The following is a 14979-nucleotide window of genomic DNA, read 5'->3' as shown; positions in this document are numbered from 1 at the left end:
TGAGCTTTTCAACATTTTTAAACGATTTCACACATTCTTAAACAATACAAAACAGATTTATTTAATAAATTAAAGCAATAAAAAACAACATAAAGTCCCGTTAAGAAAACAAGTTTAAAGCGATATTTTTACTATTTATGGATTGATAAACGACACCATAATATATCTGGTACCCTTTGTCGTGGCGAGACCTTCGTGAAGATGGGTCAATCTTCCGGGGAACATCATAGCGTAGCCTGAAAAAAGCGAAAAAAAATATTTTTATTTTATTTTTACCTCCGAGAGGACTACACGGGCAGTGCGATGGAGCGCACTTTCCCCGGCAAAGCCGGGTTTCTCGACCACAAACTCGTTTTTCAGCAAATTTTTGATTTTCAGAAGACTCACCGACTTCATCAGCCTCAACTGTGCAATTATAGCGGACATAGCGCACTCCTCCACCCTCATAATCCCTTCCCTTCTTGTTCAGAGCAATATCAATGCTGAAAGTGCTGGCATCGTGGTGTGGGCGCAGTGAGGCTTGCTCTTCCGGCTTATAGCGGACTACGAACATCATATTGGACTCCACTGGCTGAAAATTTCAATTTTTTATTGGAAAAAAAAACGCTGAAAATGTGGACCTGATGGTAATATCCAATAAAGGTTTTCTCCTGCACCGGTCGTACATAAGTGTCCAGAAAGTACAACCATTGTCTTTCGAATCCAACCTGATTCATATGGATATCTCTGGTTGGGACGTTTTCATAACCTCCTGCTAGTCGTTTGTCCTAAAAAACAAATTTAAATAAAAACAGAAAGTTACCGTAATCGAGGCCACCCAAACTTTCAACTTTGAACCCATTTATCTCGGTTACTGTAAACGATATCAAAAAGTCCTTAACTGATAAAATGCTTATCATAATATCAGAAATATTTTGAAACCGAGATAAATGGGCTCAAAACTGGGTGCCCTTCTATTAGAGTGTTTACGATACACAAAAAAATAGAACTTACATTATTAGAGCCATCACTCCATCTCCCAAATCCTTCCATTTCCTCAATCAGCTCCTCACAGAATCGTTCAGACATCAATGGATAATCATAGACATCTGGACACGCCTGATCAATGATATGATCTGGTTCCATAATTTTATGATACCCCGGATGGATGTATCTGGCTTCCCAAAGTTCCCGATTTTCGAATATCTGCCACATCTCTGGATGCCATTTTCCTTCAGTAACAGTTTCCGAAAACTCGTCACTAACAATCAAATATCCAAAATATTTCTCATTGTTAATGTACATAAAATGACCATTATCCCGGGCAAACTGGCATAGGGACATATCGGGGTCCAGGTTTTTGTTATAGGTGTAAGCTCCGCTCATGGCTCCCAACTTTTCTTTGGACATCAAAAGAGCGGATGTGACGAATGGAACATTCCAGTAGCCCACACGATTGCCTTTTACAATTGCCATATAGTCTTCACTTCTGGCGTAATATCCGTTGGCAGCGATTGCTCCCCAGAAGTTGGTGAACAGTTTTCCGGGTTGGCCAACCATTGGGGATATTATTCCACTGAAAAATTGAGATTTGAAATTTCGGAACCCTTAAAGTCGTGTACGGTAGAATTTATTTTATTTCGTCCAGAAAAAAAATAGAATAGATTGACATAAATGATTTTCAGTCAATTTTTGGTCATTTTGCCTATCATTTCTAGTCTCCGTTTTTTATTCCAAAACATTCTCCGTGAAATTTCACATCTTTCTGTCCAATTTTAATTTTTCTCGCTCTGTTAGAAGCCGAGATAAAGCCGCTTAAAGTTTGGAGATGAGAGACGCAGACAACGAGACACGCTGCGTCTCTGGCCTCCTAAACTTCTGAAGGCTGTATCTCGGCTCCAAGACAAGCTAGAAATCTGGTTTTTGGACAAAAAAGGAGCAAATGAGATCCTCTTTTCTCACAAAATAATGATTTTTCAAAAATTGCCAAACCATTTTTTCAGTGACTGCAAAATAATTTGTAAATTGTTGAAAAAAAAAAGTTTTCAAATTTAAAATCAACTTACACATCATAACTCTTCGAATAATGAATAAGGTCCTTGATGACTGTTGGCTCAGTGAAATAGGCATCTCCGTCCATGAAGAAGGCAAATTCCGTGTCTCGTTGTTTGCACCAATCGCTGAAAGTTTAGAATTTAGAAATTCATAGATTACTGTAAAACCTGCAATAGAAAAAATTCCCCTAACTTCGAGCCCATATATCTCGATTCTTGTGAAGAATATTGTAAAGTTGTCAACTGATAAAATATTTTAAATATTATGACAAACATTTTATTAGTTGACAACTTTTTGATATCTTTTACAGGAACGGAGATAATGGAGCTTTCAACCTCTGCGCGCTTCCAGTAAGCTATACGCGATCGCGGGCTTGGTTTGGCTGAATTATCTCGCTTCCTGTGAGAGGTATCAAAAATTTGTCAACTAATAAAATATTACTGAAACTAAGATAAACATTTTAAAAGTGGACAACTTTTTGATTGCTTCCACAGGAATCGAGATATGTAAGTTCTAAACTCACATAGCTTCATTTCTTGCTTGCCGTTCTCCAATCTCTGTAACTCCGTTGATGATTCGTTTCGTGTAGTACGATTTTCCATGATCCTTCAAGAAATCCTGAATGTTCTTGATCGAGAATGGCTGATTGTTATAGATGTACAAAGCGATCCGATTTTTTGGATAGTCGAATTCCGAAACTTTCTGAAGAACCTCTTCGATGAATGGAACTGGTTTTGAGATGAATAAATTCAATCCAATCAATGGAAATTCGGTCTGCTCCTTGGCTCCTTCTTGATCACAAGTACGACATCCCAATTGAGAGTTCCAGCGATTTCCCAAATAGTTTCCAAGATAATTCAAATGAGATTTACTTGGTCCGTTTCCATGAACGATCAATGGTTTTGTGTTGTACGCGGCGTTATAGGCTTCTGGAGTACCATCTTCTTTGAATTGGAGCTCCACGTCTTCTATGACTCCGTTGAGGTTTTGAAATATTTTTGACATGGAATCCAGGTCCATATTCAACTCCTTTCTCAACTTCTCATCTAGATAAATCATCGTGTAGTACAGTTGATCATCATCCTTATCTTCCACTGATTTCAATGTAAGAATCTTATGAACCTGTGGTCCATAACCCATGAATAACCCGGAATTTAAGAATCGCTTTCCGAATTCAACTATTGGATAATCCGGAGCAAGGGTTTGATCTGGCCAGCAGAATGGTTCGGCTCCGAAGAGCAATTGCTTTCCTGGGTAGTGCTCTAGGAATTTCTGAAGGATGTTTTTGGAGTCCGCATTGAAGACAACGTCATAGGCATCCACAAACATGATAATGGTATCTGAGGCATCCTTGTATTTTTCGATCCATTTCGAGAGGATCCGGATTTTTTGACCACCTCCCTAAAAAATTTTGGTTTAACTTTGGATGAATTATCAAATCTAAATATTGAAAATTATTATATTTTGTATTAATGCAATTTCCTGGTTTTCTTTTTACCAAAATGCTTGATATTCTCACTTTCACATAGGCAAAGTTTCCTTCAATTCCATCTAAAAATCAGTTTCCTAGCTCATCTAGAAGCAGAGATACATCGATTCAAAGTTTTGGAGGCTAGAGACGCCAGACGACAAGACACGCTGCGTCTATAGCCTCCGAAACTTCCATTGACTGTATCTCGGCTTCTAAGATAGCTAGAAAGATAAAAATTGGGCAGAAAAGTGTGAAATTTCAAGAAGAATGTCTAAAGGGCATAGAAAGTTGGTTTTTTGACAGATTCACAAAAAAATTTTCTGTTCTACAAGTTCATATGTGAAAATCAAAAGAATCCATTTTTTCCGGTATCAAAATGCTTTCCCAACTAACCTTCTCAACTCTCGTATCACCACCATTCCATTTCTCTCCAAGACCCAACACTTCAATATTGATATCAAATGCCTTGGCAGATTCTAGCAGTCGTTTAAGTCCATCTGTATTTTCAGTGGCCACAGTGACGACTACAAGCTCCGGAAGATCCGTAATGGACACGGCTAAGATGACCGGAATGATTAGAAGGGGTAGCAGTAGAGGGAGAACCCTCATTTTGGCTGAAAATCGGATTTCTCATACTTTTAAACCGTGTCGAAAACGGACCAACGGCAAACCTGAGCTTCTTTCAGGTTTAATATTTTTGAACCAACTGAATTGGATATGATAGACTTTGACGAGTACTACAAAATGGTACTATTTGGAACACTGTATCTAGTATATGAACAAAGTTACAGACGAAACGATCCAAAAAGGCAGGAAGAGGCCCGGATCAGACACTTCATGGGTTATAACCTTGTTCATAGGCAAGAAACAGGTTTCCAAATAATATCATTTTGTAGTTCTTAAATTTTTCTATAATAACTAATTTAATTGGTCCGAAAATATTAATCATGAAAGAAGTTATGCCTAGATCCGTCGTTGGTCCGTTTTGGACCCGTTTCCACGGAATTTATGAAAATAAGGTCTGAAAAATGCAACTAAAGTCAAGCAAAATATAAAAATAGTGAGAGTATTAGACACCAAAAAAGGGAAACAGAAGGGAAGAAGAGGTGACATGTCAAAATAAATCGTCTCTTCTTGAGTCATTTCTCCTCCCTTCGTACTCTTTCTATACTTTCGCGAGACCTCAATGAACGCGAGAATCAAATTAAATTGGATTGGGAGGGCTTTCGGAGGGATCGGAGGATGAGAAGAAGGTATAATTATGAACATAAAAACTATGCGAACGAATATAAATATGTTCTTTTGTCTGGGGATTCTGAGATGACGTCTAGAAGTTTCTCCAGAAACTTCCAAGAGGTACTTTTCCTATTGTTGTGGAGGAGTTAATGAATAAGTCAAGGGATGCTATTCAGTGAGCCAGAGAGCTGAATACGTGACAGATCTCAATAAACATTAGGAGGAGACACTGACGGATTTGAATATAGAGAGAGGTCCAAGGAAAGCGAACGGCTGCTAGAGGGGGAGTACGTGCGAAAAGTAGGGATATTTGAGAAATTTTGATTTTAGAAGTCGATGAGAGCGCTATTACTCTGGTCTTCCTGTAGCGACCGGAAACTCGAAAGTGGGCGGAGCTTAGAAAAAGAATTTCATTTTTGCGGCTTACTGTAGCTCAAAAAATACGCAAACACCGATTCGAGTTTAAACCTCATTCTTAGCGTTTAAATCGCGTTATAATGTCTTTGAAACCTAAAAAATTGAAATTTCGCGATTTTCCAAATTACTGTAACTTGAAAAGTAGTTCGGGAGGTTCTGGACTGAAATTTTGAGTTTGAGCTTTTGGCCTTAAAAACGGGCCTTAAAAACGGATTCAAATGCCTCTAAACTCTAAAAATCACAAATTTGCGATTTTCTGGATTACTGCAGCTTCAAAAAAAAACATTATCTGGTCTGGTTTTTTTTTCAATAAACTTCATAAAATTTGAACTTTGAAAAAAATCCAAAAACGTTTTTATGGCCCCTAACTTTTTCAGTTTTGCTTCAAATTCTATTAAACTTATATTTTTTAAGTTTGCCTTGTAATGAGCTTTAAAATAAGTATAAACACAACATGTTTCTGAAAACTTCAAAATTTGACCGTAAAGGCGCATGGGGGCAAAAAAAATCCAGGGGCAAAAATCAAAATCATCCGAATATAGTCGTGTTTGTGCTCATTTTGAAGCTCATGACAAGACAAGTTCAAAAATCAGACTTTCAAGAAACTCGGAAAAAAATTGAAGAAATTAGGACGCCTCGAAAATTGGGAAATTTTTCTAAAATAAACAAAAAAAAAAGAAAAATCGCATAAAATAGCAGAAAACAATGAAAATTATTCAAAAAGTTACAAAAATACATGCTTCTTTGAATGTGTCTTTGAGGATTTCGCTACAGGACCTGCTCCGTCCACTATTGAATTTTCGGGCGAAATTTTGATTCTAAATTTATAGTATGGAGAATTTTCAAAAATCTAGGTTTCTGGAAATTCGAAATTCCGAAATTTGGAAAATTGTAAATTCTAATATGGAAGAAAACACTTACAAATTCAAAAGTTAGGGTCCAATAAATTAAAAAATGAAATTAAAAATATCTGTACCTTATAACTCTAAAAAGTAGCAAAAAAGTTATTTTAAGTATGATGGAATCTCTGAGATCCTAATTTTTTTTCCAACGATACCATAAAAATTTCTGAGCTTCCCAGATTCTGATTCTAATGAAAGGAACACCAGAATTCTGCAGAATCTCAATTCTACGTGCAAAAAATCGAAAAAGTCAGTCCTCTTCTTCTCCGTCTTACACTGGTAGTGACCGAGGTTGTCCGTTGGAAGTTTACACTTTTTGAAGAAAAAGCTCTCTCCCCTAGTGTCTTCCCTCTGGGTCACCAAGAAGACGGCTGTTCAGCAGATGTCGACCCCGAGCAGACCCTTCTTTGAGTCTGCGTCTCTTCGTCTTACACACTATATTCTTTTTGCAACTTTTTTTGTGATTCATCATAGTGATGAAGAAGAGGGGAGCACTGTGCACTTATAGTTTTGATATTATTGGAATGGATTGAAGAGGAAGAAAAGGAAGAAGGTCATGTTTGTAGATCAAATAAACAATAATAAAACGATTTGGAGTAAAAATGGAACGTTTACAATAACATACATATAAAGTTATCAAGGACACGAAATGGATGAACCAGAATCTTTGACAATCTTTTGGATGGCTTTTTTTGTGTTATGAGAAAAAAAGGCGTCATCCCAAAGAACAAGTTTTTGTTCCAGATAATATTTTAGTATGATAATTGTCTGATTTGAAATTGTATGTAATTTTAAATTGTAATTTAGAACAACCAAAATTTTTGGTCTACTGTTTAGGATAGCACAAAATGCATGTTCCTTTTAATGCCCCTTTGAGGATTTCGCTACCGAACCTATGCTCCGCCCACCTATGGCCAAGAATGTGGGGCGTGGGCCGAGCTTAGGTCCGGTAGCAAAATCCTATACAGCGCATTCAAAGGGTAATGTGTTTTCGTGACTATTTTCTATACTATTTTTTTTCGGTTTTTCGAATTTTCGTTTAAAAAAATGTTTGCCAATTTTCGAGAGGTCCTAATTTCTTCAGTTTTCTTCCGAAATTCATGAAAATCAAATTTTTTATGTTGTCTTGTAATGACCTTCAAAATAGCTATAAATACGACTATATTCGGGTAATTTTGATTTTTGCCCTCTGGATCATGCCCCTTTAAGATCAAAATTTGAAAATTTCAGAAACATGTTGTGTTTATACTCATTTTGAAGCTCATGACAAGGCAAACTGAAAAATAAAAGTTTTATAGAATTTAAAGCAAAACTGAAAAAGTTAGGAACCATAGATTTAGAGTTTTTGAGATTCTGAGACAATTTATTAACAAAAAATAAAAAAATTCATCAAAATGTTTAGATTGCCAACATTCTCCATAACGAAATTCCAACCGCTAACAGGATTCCTGAAAGTTTTGAATTCAAAATTTTTAAATCTAATTTTTTTCCCATACCACTTCCAATAGCAGAATTATGTTTCACAAATGTGAATCTGACATATGGACCAGAAGTGACTGTTCCGCTTGTCTCATACATGACAGTTAGAGATGTTCCAGTAGACGTGACGGTTCCAGACTTTGCCCCTGATGCAGTGTAACTGAAATCAGTCGTTTGAGCTCAATTATCTCTATTTCTATAAGAAATATAAGAGGAATTTTGTCGGCCCGGTCCGACTCCCACAATTGAAAAATTTCAAAAATTTCGAAAGAAAATCAAAAAAATCAGCGTCTGTAGAAACCCCGGGCCGGCTCTTCATGACCCGGCCCGGCCCGCCAAAATTCTCGACGGGTCGACCCGAGATTTTGCAACTATGGTATTTTTTTGTATTTCTCATAGGAACCGAGATAATTGAGCTCAAAGTTCTCTACTCACGTATTATCTTGTGAAACTTTCTGTCCATCCTTGATGAGAACGGTGAGAGTAGCATTTCCAAGAAGAGAAGCGCTGTTGAAAGAATAGGTGATATCAGAAAGTGAAGAAGAGAAGATTTGATCAGTTAGAGATTGTTCATTGCTCATCAATCCATAGTTTGCCGACGCCAAAAATCCATTACGTCCGTCGAATCCAGCTGTCCAATTAGCTGGAAAATGTCAAGTTCAAAACTAGGCGCTTCGATTTTGGTTGTTCGAAAATCGACGCTAGATTTTTCCTAATTTTTGCTAATAGAAGAGAAAAAAATTTCTTGTAATTTTGTCAAAAACCAACTCTATAGGCCTCCTCGAAGCCGAGATACAGTCATTTGAAGTTTGGGAGGCTAGAGACGCAGTGTGTCTCGTTGTCTGCGGATCTAGTGTGCCAAACTTTGCAAGTGTGTTTCTCAGCTTCTGAATGACGTAGAAAGTTGGTTTTTGGACAGATTTAAGGTAATTTTTTAGCTCTAAATTCTCCTGTAGATTTTTTCTCAAACTCACCACTTTGAGAATTTCCAGAAAACGTTATGGTAGCAGTTCCCTTGTCGAGAACAAATACGGTAAATTTCCCGTTGAATTCTTGTGGAAGATCTGTCTTCGAATTAGCGGATCTAAAATCATTCATTATGGATTTTTTACATCTCTCGAATAGCTCATACGTATAGTCTGTCAATTTGTGAGCATCTCCAAGATATCCGTTATAGACTGAAAGCTTGTTATCAGTTGCCATATCAATCCTTGTGATATAAAACGTTGGCCAGTAGCGAATGGCAACGGCGTTGCCTTGAGTTGCATTCAAGGAAGCAGCACAATTGATCGGAAGAACGCAATAGATCGGTTGATAAGATTTGAATTGCTTCACATCGGAATAATCTTGGAGAAGGACCAAGTTATGAGTATTCAGTCCAGGGAACAGGGAGAATAAAGTGAGAGACTTCCCTGAGGACACGAAATTGGTTCTAGAATCCATAATTTGGTACAAGCTGAAAAAAAAACAATATTATAAAAATTTGACCATTTTCACAAACTTTCCAACATGTTTTGCATTTATAGAATCTCCATCGTAGACTTGAGTAACTCGCAAATATGGAAGAAAATCGAGAATGTTTGATGGGAAGGCAAGAAGACTGACTTGAGTGTCCGCGGTGATTACGGTAGAGTTATCAAAGTCTCCTCCGAAAAGAGAGAGTGGGAGAGAATTTTGGTGCACTTTTGAGGTTGATGGATAGAGTTTCGGGTTGACTGAAAGATTTTAATTTGGCTGGAAAATTGGACATTTTCAAATTATTTTTGTGTTAGGACTATCAGATCAATCTATCGTGGTCGCCTAACTTTTCATAATTGATTTCTCTAGGCCACCATGGTAAATAGACTCGAAATGGCCTGATATTCGCCTGGTGTGCTTCCTGGGCCATTTTAACATGGTGGTCTAACTTTTGCAAATTGTGTTTTTAGGTCATCATGGTGGATGGACTAGAAATGACCTAATGTATCTTGGAGCGTTCTCGCCGTATCTTAATTATAATTAACAGAATAGATTTTTTTATTTTAACAATTTCCAGATTCTGGGATTTTTTCAAATTTTCCAATTCCCCCACCTTGGGTCCATGTAACCTGCATTCCCAACTGTCCAACATCACTGGCTTGCAATTCAACCTTAAACGAAGGATCCATCAAAAAGTAAAGATCTTCGGAGGCAACTGTGAGCCTGAAAAATTACCCAAATATCGATTTTTTCTAGAACCCTTACGTTGTTACATATCCTGTCGAATCGGTCATTTTTATGACTGAACTCCTGGTGTTGGAAGTAACTGTCCAACTGGCGAACCATCCTTTGGGAACATTTATCTAAATTTCGGATTTTTGGGAAATTTTGAAAATCAAAAGCTCACAGTCCAAACACAATTTTGGTTCCCGGCGAATTGAGGCGTTGGCAAAGTGTCATTCCAGTTTGCAGGGTAGAACCAAGATTTTGTGGTGTCGACTGGTGGGTTGATGGTTTGGGTTCCAGCACAATCTGAAAAAAGGTTTCAAGATGATAATTCTTGGATAATTTTTAGTTGAAAATGTTGCGGCCGGCAGTTGCACAGCCTTGATCAAACCTTACAACTTTTCGACTTACTGTATGGATCGTCAGACACCACTTGAGCAGCTAGCGAATAAAAAATCAATAAATTCAAAAAACGAAATAACATTTTTTGCACTAAACAGACAATAATGTGTGTCTAAAAAACTTGCTAACAGAAACTGATAAGCCATTTCCCGATTCTCACCTTATATGGGATGCTTATCATGTTTGCGGACACAAAAAACGTCATGGTGCAAAAAGTTCAATAATCTTGAAGTAATGGACGTAATAAATAGAATGTGAGTCAACAAATCATGGAATGAAATGAATCATTTTATTGTCATCCAATTAGTTTCATTATTTCAAAATTTAAACTAGAGCTGATTATACGGAACTTGGAAAAGTTGACTTCTTAAAGTCCAAATTCTTGTTCACTGAACTGATATATTTTCAGATAGATGATGAATTTTTCAGCGCTCCAAAATTGACAATTTCCACTCTTTGCGGTCGAAAATGTGGGCGGAGCTTCGCATTTGTAAGTGCATGTATTTTTTTTTGGTTATTTTCTCATCTATTTTCAGCGAGTTTTTGACGAATTTCATCGATTTTGAAGTTTTTTGAAAACAAAAATCCGAAAAATCGATTTTGTATAGTGCCTAACTTTTCCGTTCTGCCTAAAATTCCATGAAATTCATATTTTTCAGTTTGCCTTATCATAAGCATCAAAATGAGTATATACACGACATGTTTCTGAAATTTTCAAATTTTGACCTTAAAGGCGCATGGCCCAGGGTGCAAAATCAAAATCATCCGAATATAGTCGTAGCTATACTCATATTGAAGCTCATAACAAGACAAGTATATTTGACTTCCATGATATTTGGAGGAAAACTGAAGGAATAAATACCCTTCGAAATTTGGAAAATTTTCCGTCGCAGAATTGAAATTAGACCTACCGTACTCCACTCACTGTTAGAACTCTACTGATAACAGTGCAAAATATCACACACCGATCAATGACATTTGTATGTATGAATACATTTTGTGTGCGATGCTGATAACAATTTTTGTGACTTACTAACCTGATATAAACAAAATTTACTAGTCTTTTCCAGCTCCAAATATAAAAAATTGGCAATTGATTACGGTATTTCTGGCGTTTGGTAGTTTTTTTTCAATAAAAAATATCTTCTCATCGATTCTGAAAGTTTCAGCACCATCTGTTTTGTCAGTCTCCAATTGTCCTTGTGGAAATAACACAAATAACTTATGGTTGAATTTGATTCTAGTTGTGGACAACTCTCAGCCCACAAACATTATCAATGAGAGGATTTCTGGAATTTTCAGACCTCAATCTCGAATCGGAACTCATTATCAAGATCCCAGAAGTTTCAGAGTGGTAATTAGATTTTTTTAATTCAGTGATCTATCTAGCGCCCAAGAAGTTTTAAACAAAACCAAAGATTGGATAAATTACAAAAAAGTGGTTCTTGTTTTCGTTTCCACTTATGAGTAGGTTTATTTTTCTGTCAAATCTATCCAAAAACGAACTTTCTAGGATTTCTAGAAGCTGAGATACACACCTTCAAAGTTTCGCAAGCTAGAGACGCAGACAACGAGACACACTGCGTCTCTAACCTCCCAAACTTCAAATAACTGTATATTAGCTCCTAGCCTAGAGAGTTGGTTTTTAGACAGAACTACAGGTACCTTTTTTTCTCGAATTTAGACCGATTCCAAGAGTCGGTAGCTAGGCTGTCAAGTTTCCAATCAATTTGAAAATTTTTGAGGGTGTAAAATAGACCTAAATTGAAAACTTTGCATTCACAGAATTTTTTGAAAATTCCTATTTTTGCCGATTTCTGAAAGACACCATTTTTCACGCTTTCAGTACATTACCGGGCCAAAAAATGTTGTGTATGCAAAGTTTTTAATCTACGTTTGTTTCACACCCTCCTACATTTTCAAGGTGATCTGAAACTTGACAGAGGAGCTCCAGACTTAAAAAATAGTCGAAATGACCGTAATTAATTCCAGTAAACTGTTTCTGCTTTGACTATTGGACCTGAACCCAAGACAAGCATTTTGTTTAAAATTGGGATTTGTATGATATATCCAGGAGTCAAAGGAAACCGAAAATCGGCTCATAAATATTGCAAATCATTGGGTCTTCCAAGTAATCTAGCAACAGAATTCAATGAGGACAAACGAAAGTTTAACTACAGTAATCTCTGAATAAATTGAAAAATTAATCAAGTGAAACTTCAGAATTCATCAACTCTATTGATGATGACTCGATAAATTCCTACTGGAACGGATTGATTAGTGAAAATTCGACGTTGTATTGGGATCAGCCAAAAGGTCCGTTGATTCCCGAATTTTTCTTAACTTTCAGCATCTACCGTAAAACCTGCAATAGAAGGGCCCACATACTGTAAAGTTTGAGCTAAATTATATCGGTTCCTATGATAGACATCAAAAATATGTCAACAGATGAAATGTTTGTACCTATATGATAAGCAATTAAAAAAACTAAGATAAATTTGCCTTTTTCAGCTCGACCTTTTCTCCGACTCAATTAGCACATCAACTGGATGTGTGGCTGATGTCAAAGCTTCTGATGGATCTGTAAGTCATCGAAAAAAGCTTTGAACAGTCAGCAAATGATTTTCAGGTTACATGGACACCAATTAGCTGCTCGAACTCGTTCTACGTGAACCGTAACTATCCAATGGGCGTACCATCCTTTGGGAACATTGATCTAGAATTTTGGATTTTTTTGGAGATATCAATATGACTCACATTCCAAACACAATTCTGGTTCCCGTCAAAGATATCAAAAAGATGTCAACTAATAAATTGTTTACCATATAAGAAGTAGTGAATTTCAAAATTTTCAATTCTCGGAGGAAAAATCAAAAATGAATAAAATTTCTGTAATTTATCACAGAAAAATTTCAACTTCTGATAAATAGCATAATCGCTGGGTTTTTTATCAGAAATATTTTATTTCAACGTAACCACGGGAAATATGGTATTAATTACATTATTTTTGCTGATTTTCAGTTTTTTAATTTTTATGGTTTTTAGTTGGCTTTCAGAAAAGGAACACTTCAATTTTTGCAAAAATTTACGTGGTTCACAGAAATATAACGTTTCAATTTCTGGGATTTTTCCCAGAATTCGAACGGTTCGAGTTTTGGGATTTTGGGGATATTCACGTGATTCACAGAATTCGAACGGTTCGAGTTCTGGGATTCCAAAAAAAGAGAAACGAATGTGGAAAAAGGGGGCATAAAAATTATAATGATGGGAGATAAAAAAAAAAGAAACATGAAGAAGTGTGCTAGTTTTCCATTATCATGTCATCCGTAACAACTGGATTCGGTGGCATTCTTCCAGCATTGAATCCTTGAGATTTCAAATATTGCAGAATCGTCGTGTGTTCAGTGTCAAAATCAATGTTTCCGTGAGATGGCGTGGTAGATGATGATTTTTCTTTGATAAGTTGCAACGTTCTTAGATAAGCTGCAAAACCAAAGATAATTCAAGTATTTAACTTTACGTACATTTCTTTCCATAGCTGGAAACTGAATCTTCAAAATTGTCCTTGTTGTTTTGCGAGAACATTGATCCTCCATGTTTGAAGAGAGCCAAGCATTTCTCCTGAACACCTTCAATACATGGACGGCGAATGTCAGGTTGGAATGTTGATGGATCATAGGTACCCTGAATGATCCAGTTTTTACTTGTATAAATTCACACGCAACATAGATATATATTCACACGCGACATAGATATTAGATTACACGTATCGAGATACGTGCCAAGAGCTGATTGGATTTTTTGTTGATTGGTTTCTGTTGTTCTAGAATTCCTCTGTTCTACAGATTTTTTCTAATATAATATAGACATGCTTTCAAAAGCAAGATAAAGGATAAAGTAATTTTTTCTACGGTTTCTCCTATGAATACATTGCCGAGGGCATTGAATAAATCACGGATGGCTGTTATTATTGACAAAAGCTTCCTGAAAAAAAAGAATTGGAAAGTTGTGAGTTCATATTGAGTCTCTTCAAACATGGAGGATCAATGTTCTCGCAAAACAACAAGGACAATTTTGAAGATTCAGTTTCCAGCTATGGAAAGAAATGTACGTAAAGTTGAATACTTGAATTATCTTTGGTTTTGCAGCTTATCTAAGAACGTTGCAACTTATCAAAGAAAAATCATCATCTACCACGCCATCTCACGGAAACATTGATTTTGACACTGAACACAAGACGATTCTGCAATATTTGAAATCTCAAGGATTCAATGCTGGAAGAATGCCACCGAATCCAGTTGTTACGGATGACATGATAATGGAAAACTAGCACACTTCTTCATGTTTCTTTTGTTTTTATCTCCCATCATTATAATTTTTATGCCCCCTTTTTCCACATTCGTTTCTCTTTTTTTGGAATCCCAGAACTCGAACCGTTCGAATTCTGTGAATCACGTGAATATCCCCAAAATCCCAGAACTCGAACCGTTCGAATTCTGTGAATCACGTGAATATCCCCAAAATCCCAGAACTCGAACCGTTCGAATTCTGTGAATCACGTGAATATCCCCAAAATCCCAGAACTCGAACCGTTCGAATTCTGGGAAAAATCCCAGAAATTGAAACGTTATATTTCTGTGAACCATTTGTATTTTTAATAAATGATTATAATACGTATAAAATAGAAAGTATGAAAAGTTGAAAACAGAAATAATCGAACCTTGAAAAAAAGTCAGAAAATACCAGTTGCACAGTCTGATCGTTTGTTTTGTGAAAAAACACGCTTTTTTTCGCTCTGCAAAGAAAATGCGAAATTACTGAAACTTCACAGAAATTGTGGAAATCGAAGTGTTT

General features: G+C 36.5%; 5 protein-coding genes across 5 annotated transcripts in view; 2 read left to right on the top strand and 3 right to left on the bottom strand.

The window, feature by feature from the left end:
* Nucleotides 1-135: 135 nt before the first annotated feature.
* Cbr-let-268 lies at nt 136-4114 on the bottom strand (the record flags this gene model as incomplete). Its single annotated transcript, XM_002629966.1, has 7 exons — nt 136-236; nt 388-571; nt 621-767; nt 994-1555; nt 2046-2159; nt 2558-3435; nt 3899-4114. 7 exons carry the CDS (start codon nt 4112-4114, stop codon nt 136-138), a joined length of 2202 nt encoding a protein of 733 aa, XP_002630012.1.
* Nucleotides 4115-7458: 3344 nt separating this feature from the next.
* Nucleotides 7459-10207, bottom strand: CBG13378 (the record flags this gene model as incomplete). Its single annotated transcript, XM_045241861.1, has 9 exons — nt 7459-7508; nt 7557-7699; nt 7975-8182; nt 8514-8995; nt 9041-9254; nt 9611-9720; nt 9763-9860; nt 9905-10029; nt 10135-10207. 9 exons carry the CDS (start codon nt 10205-10207, stop codon nt 7459-7461), a joined length of 1503 nt encoding a protein of 500 aa, XP_045095163.1.
* Nucleotides 10208-12186: 1979 nt separating this feature from the next.
* CBG13379 lies at nt 12187-12877 on the top strand (the record flags this gene model as incomplete). Its single annotated transcript, XM_045241860.1, has 4 exons — nt 12187-12304; nt 12349-12503; nt 12637-12708; nt 12755-12877. The coding sequence occupies 4 exons, from the start codon at nt 12187-12189 to the stop codon at nt 12875-12877; spliced, it is 468 nt and encodes a 155-aa protein (XP_045095162.1).
* A 549-nt stretch (nt 12878-13426) lies between these two features.
* On the bottom strand, nt 13427-13710 carry CBG13380 (the record flags this gene model as incomplete). Its single annotated transcript, XM_002629969.2, has 2 exons — nt 13427-13608; nt 13650-13710. The coding sequence occupies 2 exons, from the start codon at nt 13708-13710 to the stop codon at nt 13427-13429; spliced, it is 243 nt and encodes an 80-aa protein (XP_002630015.2).
* Nucleotides 13711-14171: 461 nt separating this feature from the next.
* Nucleotides 14172-14979, top strand: part of Cbr-lov-1 — a gene marked incomplete at both ends in the record, with an annotated part of 13633 nt that continues 12825 nt past the window's right edge. Inside the window, one exon of the mRNA XM_002629970.1 lies at nt 14172-14232. Coding sequence (XP_002630016.1) covers nt 14172-14232 — 61 coding nt within the window. The remainder of the gene's footprint in view (nt 14233-14979) is intronic.

The sequence above is a fragment of the Caenorhabditis briggsae genome, assembly GCF_000004555.2.
Source record: "Caenorhabditis briggsae complete genome, chrII, whole genome shotgun sequence".
Classification (NCBI taxonomy): Eukaryota; Metazoa; Nematoda; class Chromadorea; order Rhabditida; family Rhabditidae; genus Caenorhabditis; species Caenorhabditis briggsae.
Note: the sequence above shows the minus strand (reverse complement) of the source record. Positions and strands in the feature narration are given on the sequence as shown.